Genomic DNA, 6,911 nt, shown 5'->3' with positions numbered 1-6,911 from the left:
GAAGGAGTCACGGGCCACCTACCAGCAACCACAAGCTCCAGGTTAAAAGAGTTCTGTCCTGCTCTGTTGGTGGCAATACACGTGTAGATGCCGGCATCCCGGGCCGTGACCGGCTCTATGATGAGGGAGTGTACTCCGTTCTCACGGACCAGCATCTTGTGAGCACTGTCAGGGCGGATGGGCTTCCCATCCAGTTGCCAGCTGAGATCTGGGGTTGGTAACCCACTGACCTAAACCAGAAAGGAAATGCACATAAATTTCTCTGATATTAAAACAACCAAATCACCAGGAGTTATGGAGTCAATTCCTCTTGAGCTTTGAAATTGCTGCATGGTCTGTTAAAAAGAGTCTGTTGGATTTTATATATACAGTTGTGGAAGCCTATCTGTCATTCCCTCCCGGTGGGATGCTAGGTATCACAAACAATGGCCTTTTAGATGGCTTTTTCATGCTTCTCTTTTGTTTAAAACTTTCCCATGGTTTCCATAAGCATGCAGAGACTCACAACTAAACATTTCTTATAGAACAATCTAGAGATAAGTGAAACAGGGATTGAAACACATTTCTGTCATCATCTAACCTCACCCAAGACTATAAAAATTCCCAGGTGATGTCAGCATTGGGCTCCGAGCTCTTTGGAAACAACCAATATATGAATAACACTCAGATCTAAAGCTTCCCAACAAGGAGTGGCCATCGCCATGGCGATGTTAGTTAATGCGTCCATTAGTACACAGACCTATTATTATTTTATAATCCGTGAAACTGAAGAACAAGTGAAATTTGAAATCGCCCATAAATCATAGACAAATTAGCATCACAATGGAAATGTCCTGAAATCTGAAGACCATGGCAGTTGTGTGACATGTTACAGTGTAAGGTGACAGTGTGGAAGCCACCTGCCAGCTTTTTATAGTGTTGCCCTTGATTTGAGAGTAGAAGAGCATTAGGAAGGACCTTTTGAAATCCTTCCTTCTTCTAACTTCCCTAGTGGGAAATTACGTATTCTGGCCCCCAAAAGGGACAGCTAAACAATTCCTATGAAGCACTAGCTTTGTCCAAATCTGTCAGAGACCCATGTATCCCGTCCTGCCCCATGGTACGTGTTCATTCCTACTACCAACAAAGCATCTCCTAAACATGTAGTCAATGTGTGGAGAATGTAAGGGAAAAGAAGCAATTATTAACAAGAGACTGGGATTTCTGAAAGAGTCGTAGTCAGGAAGTAGTGTTTGAGGCAGTATGATGTCCTCTTATCCCTTGCCATCCTCAGATGTACATCTCCACATGTACCCTCTCCCTGTGGGGAAGACCCTGGAAGTAAAGCAGTGGATATTCCCAACTGAGTTCCAGGTCTTGAGGACTTTATAGCTTGTTCCCACTTTTCTGGGCTTGATAATGGACAAGCAGGATCATCTAACTTGCAGGAAGCCATGATTGGGTCCTTTCAAAACAATTCGCTGAGGAGCTGTTCCGTGGGTAGAGTTACTCGTGCTCAGGCAAAGGGAGCATGTCCTAGTCTTGTGACTCCGGCCCTCCCAGTGTGTAGTGAGAACAGCATGGTATCAGGTCATCAGGTCGTCCCAAGCAGCCTGAGCAGTCTGTGCTCTTGGTCCATGTGGAGAGGCAGAGAGAAGAGCATACTTTTCCTACTTTGAAGTAGATAGCAGTGTGCAGAGCCCATTCATATGGCAAGACATTTGGTTCTCCCTCTTTGGTTTTTGAGGCAGGGTTTCATGTGGCCCAGGCTGGTGACTATGTAGCCAGGGATGACTTTGACCTTGTGAGCCTCCTGCTTCTGGGTTCTTAGTGCTGGGATGTGAGGCTTGTGCCACCACACTCAGCAACTTTCAGATTGTCTTTATGCAGGTCAGATCATGCTAGTGAATTCAAGGACTGATTGTTTTAGTTCTCAACACCCTTTAAAGGCACAGATGAAAGGACATTTCCTCCTCCTCTTCTCCTTCTTTTATTTTTTTCTGGAACTGGGCCTGACTGTATAAAGCCAAATGACCTATGTTTCCTGTGTAGATCACACTGGTCGGGAACTTCCAAAAATCCACCTGCCTCTACCACCTGTGTGCTGGGAATAGGGGTGTGTGCCACCACACCTGGCCCACAATTCCGTTTTTAAACATTTAAACATGAAATTAATAACAATCTTAGGATGTCATCATTTCCTTTGTTGACTGGGAAGACCATCATATTGGTTATATTTATGAACTTTTTCAAAATTTAAAATATTTATTTAGAAAATGGGCAAATAAAAGTTTTGTTTGTATGTGTTGCATACACGATGCTCTAGAATATGTACACATTGTGGAATAATGAAGTTGAGCTAAACAGCACGTTCATTATCTAACATGCTTATCATTTCTCTTTTGTGGCAAGAACCTTTACAACTTCCTGTCAGCAGCTTTCATGGGTCTGAAGGGTTGTTAATATCCGCCATAACGAGCCATAGATTTCTTGAACTTGTGTCTACTGCGTGACTGACAGCTTCCCAAGACTGCTCCGCCAGCTCTCAGGAAGCATCATTTAGTTCCTCCACTGCTGAGCTTCTTTAGATTCTGTTTTGGGAATTTTGTGTTGTGGTCTGACTTCACTGAACACTGGCTCGAGGGGCGGGGTTCGCATTCAGGGGTCGGAATGGAGCAGAGAGTTCCCCCAAAACTAGAGAAAGAGTGGCCCAGGGCAGAGAGGAGGTGGGGTCGGAAGGTGACGCAGGCTTTGGTAGAGCCGGTGGAGGACAGAGACAGGGTTTGAGTTTTTGTCTCAGGCTCTTAATCTTTATATTTTGTCCCCGAGTTCTATTTTATAATAACGGGTAAAAGAAATCGTAGCAAGATTCTACATGTGAGTAACAGCTGAGTGAGGTCATGCCGTGTCCGTCCTTCTGTCCCTGGGTCATTTCACTTAATGTCCGTTAGGCTCACCGTGTTTTCATCAGTGACGGAGTTTCTTCCTTCAATATACCTTACACAGGTATTTTTAAAAATCTCTCTATCTGTTGGTGGACACTTACACTGACTCTGTATTTTGGATGCTGTGAATGATGTGAGTACAGACATCTCTGAATTGTGATTGCGTTTCCTGTGGATCTAAGCCAACTAGATCGTATAGTAGTTCTAACATGTGAATTCTTGTGTATGGTGTGTTTGCACATGTTCCTGTGGATGCATGTACATATGGTGGTGGAGGCCGGAGGTCAACGTCAGGTCTACAGTTCTCCTCAGTTTGAGATAGGGTGTCTCATTGAACTCAGAGCTCACTGGTTGGCTAGACTGTCAGCAAATGAACCCTTGGGGTCACCTGTGTCTACTCCCCTATCAGCAGTGGATTATAGGGCAATAGCTTTTTATGTGGCGTTGGAGAGATCCGAACTCAAGTCCTCATGCGTGAGCAGTAGACACTTTACCAGCTGAGTGATCTTCCTCATGTGTGAACCTTAAAAACTTCTATCTATCTATCTATCTATCTATCTATCTATCTATCTATCTATCTATCTATCTATCTTCCTTATTTATTTATTTATTTATTTATTTATTTATTTATTTATTTATTTATTTATTTATTTATTATTTGTGACAGGGTCACACTATGTAGCCCTGGTTGTCCTGGAACTCATTATGTAGACCAGGCTAGCCTTAAACTCACAGAGATCCACCTGCCTCTGCCTCCCAAATGCTGGGATTAAAGGCGTGAGCCACCACACCCTGGCCCCCTGAATATGTTAATTCTTGATTTAAAGTGAAGTAATGCTTTGAAATTCAACTTGTGTTTTGTAATGTAAGATGTACTACATTAGGAAAGCAAATTATTTTAAAGAATACATTTATTCTTTTCTATATGTTCTTAGAGGCCCCCCACCAAAAAAGAGTGATCAAAAAAATTAGATTACTTCAAAGTAATTGCTAGAATTGCGTCAAGTACTGACTAAGAATGAGGAGACACACATGATCCTCCCATCTCTCCCACAGGAATTCTGTGGTCATTGGCAAATCGCCTCTCCAACTCACCGTCTTTCTCACACTGATAAAGGAATCAGAATTTCTACTCTTGCATCTTCAAGAGTGATAGTTTTGAAACTAATGAAGGCCACAGCTACGGCCTAGTTTTAGAAATACCGATATGCATTGTTCTTTGGTTCACACTAGCCGTGGCGCATGCACATCCAGGAAACTTATTTTAACAGCAACGTTTCCAAGCCTCTCCACCAAGCTCTCTGGTTATTATTCACGTTCTGCAATTCCAGGGAGAACCAGCAGATGGAGCCCAAGTAATCTTCAAAAATGATCCACATTTAAGCACTAAAGGTCTAGACAGTACACAAATGACTGACAGGTGGCAGGGGTGGGTGGGTGGGGGAAACTGCTAGGGGATGGAATGTATGGTGGGAACAGGGGGTGAGGTAGGTGAGGGGAGGAGCAGGGGACTAGAAACCAACCCAGACTAAATATGTTTGAAAATGCCGTAAGGAAACCCGTGAACATGTCAGCTAATTTAGAATAAAGTTAACCCATCAAAACTAGTATAAGAAAGACGGTAATGCAGCAATGTGAGGAATAAAAAAGCCAATAGCTTCAGAGCACAGAGTAATCATGAAGATCACCAGATGATTAGGATGCACGACAGATTCATCCCCTAATCGGGGAGGGGGAACTTGAGGAGGGAAGGGGGAGAGGGAGCAAGATCTAGTGATTTCCCGGGGTTTAGTTCCGAGTAAAGAACACATTGAATGACAGTTTAAAAGGAAAGGAAATCATCACGACAACTGCGTACACAGGGAGTCTGTTTCTCTTGGGCTGGGGTCATCTTGCACTCCACAGGAAAGACAGAGGTACACGCGGCAGGCACGGACACACTTACTTTGCAGTCCATCCGGCAGAGCTTGCCTTCCTGAACAGTCAGATCTCCAGGAGCCTGCAGGAAGTGAGGCCTGAAGAATCGCTCCTGAATGGGCTCGTTTTCATCGCCACTGTCCCTCGATCGAGAGCGAGGCCTTGAGACGAGAGATGTGACAGACGGGTCAATAGAATACACAGTCGTTATTTCCAGGAGAGAGAGGTCCCTGTCTGCGTCCATCCCACAATATTTACACACAAAAAATGCAACAAGCAACCCTTGTTTCATTTGGAGCTTATGGTTAATTGAATAGTCTCCAATCAGCAGACTACTGGATACAAATCAGAAAAAAGGGAATAGAGAAGGGGGTTACTATATTTGAGATTTTTTTTCCTAATAAGACATTTTTAAAGCTTTATGTTAGAAGCTTTTTGTTGTTGTTGTTTGTTTGTTTTTGAAAACAGGGTTTCCCTGTGTAGCTCTGGCTGTCCTGAAATTCACTCTACAGAGTGACCAGGCTGGCCTCGAACTCAGAGATCCACCTGCCCCTGCCTTCCAAGTGCTGGGATTAAAGGCTTGTGTCACCGCTACCTGGCTTTATATTAGAAATAACAGCAGCGTTTGTTCTTCTACTTCTTTTTTGTCTTTGTTTTTTGTTTTTTCCAGACAGGGTTTCTCTGTGTAGTTGGAGTGCCTGTCCTCTGTAAACCAGGCTGGCCTCGAACTCACAGAGATCCGCCTGCCTCTGCTTCTTCCCGAGTACTGGGATTAAAGGTGTGGGCCGCCACCGTCTGGCTTTTTTCTTTTCTCTTCTTTTAAACCAAATCTTTCCCATTAGAAATGAATATTAACTTTTCACTATGATTTACATTTTGTAGGTAATTATAATTTCCTACTTTATAAAAATATAATGCATTTCTCATCAAAATTCTTTTTCATGTTCCTTGGGAAAACAAATTACATTTTTAGGCATGTTTAATTTTTCATTAGTTTGTATGCCTGAAGGCCTTATTTCCTGCTTTAAGCAAGGGTGGTGCTGACCTCTCAAACCTTGTGTGTCTCCCCTGCTTATGTTACCAGAGCAAAAGAATCAACAGCAAGGGCACAGGAGACTTGAGAAACCAAGCAAGACGTTAAATGCAAGAGTAAGTTTAAAAGTGGACAGCTGGGGCTGTAGATCAGTGGAAGAGTGCTTGCCTCAGATGCATGAGGCCCTAGGTTCTAATCCTCGGTGCTGAAGGAGAGAGAGAGAGAGAGAGAGAGAGAGAGAGAGAGAGAGAGAGAGAGAGAGAGAGAGAGAGAGAGAGAAGAGCCCCCTTAACTAGAAAAAGAACAGTGGAGCAAGTAACATTTTCAAGTATGTCAGGCGAACAACAGTCAGCTGTTTCATATAGCTTAAATACAGACATTGTGAATGACAACAATGTCTTCTGGAGCCACTGATGTGTGGGAAAGTTTAGGTGTATTCTACACACTGAAGAAAAGTGGAAGAGAAGGACCCAGAGTGACGGGCGTGATAGTAACATGTTTACAGCCACAGACGGAGGTCTAGGCTCCTGAGAGCTGGTCCTGCCACAGGAATGTAGAGCGGTGTCTGCGCATGCTCAGCCCTTGTCACAAGCAAGGGCTCTGTGGTACAGGCACTGGGTGATATATGGGCACCACTTGTCTGATGCTTACTTACTTTTCCTGCTTATCACTCCACCGAAGGGGTCTGCATGTGAGGCTGTACCTGACAGTCAGGGGCTATTTTAGGAGGCTGTGTCTGTAATACCGCTAAACACGATAGGCTGCCTGCCTTATCATATTCCTTTTAAAATTTAAATATATTAATAAGAAATGGTACCCGTTACTTGCCTGCCATCACGGTTTCAGGATCTGTCAAAGGCCTGGGATTTAGGAATCTGCTAGATACTAGAAGTTCATGACAAATCTTACTTATACGATTTATGGTCTCACTGCATAATGTTTTGAACCAAGTAATTTAAAATGTACGCTTTCCAAACGAGCTGATTTTAAGAATAGTGGTGACAGGGTATAACTGTCAGCCCCCACACAGCTGCTGC

General features: G+C 43.6%; 1 protein-coding gene across 5 annotated transcripts in view; it reads right to left on the bottom strand.

Moving 5' to 3' along the window:
* The window catches only part of Palld (palladin, cytoskeletal associated protein), a 413,911-nt gene that overhangs the window by 7,078 nt on the left and 399,922 nt on the right, over positions 1-6,911 (bottom strand). For all 5 annotated transcript variants that reach the window (XM_006996647.4, XM_015989967.3, XM_015989968.3 and 2 more), the window contains 2 exons: positions 4,870-5,002; positions 23-230 (listed from right to left, as the gene is read on the bottom strand). In XM_006996647.4, coding sequence (XP_006996709.2) covers positions 23-230; positions 4,870-5,002 — 341 coding nt within the window. The remainder of the gene's footprint in view (positions 1-22; positions 231-4,869; positions 5,003-6,911) is intronic.

This window comes from Peromyscus maniculatus, chromosome 17 (assembly GCF_049852395.1).
Source record: "Peromyscus maniculatus bairdii isolate BWxNUB_F1_BW_parent chromosome 17, HU_Pman_BW_mat_3.1, whole genome shotgun sequence".
NCBI lineage: Eukaryota > Metazoa > Chordata > Mammalia > Rodentia > Cricetidae > Peromyscus > Peromyscus maniculatus.
The sequence above is the reverse complement of the archived record's forward strand: the minus strand, read 5'-3'. Positions and strand labels throughout refer to the sequence as shown.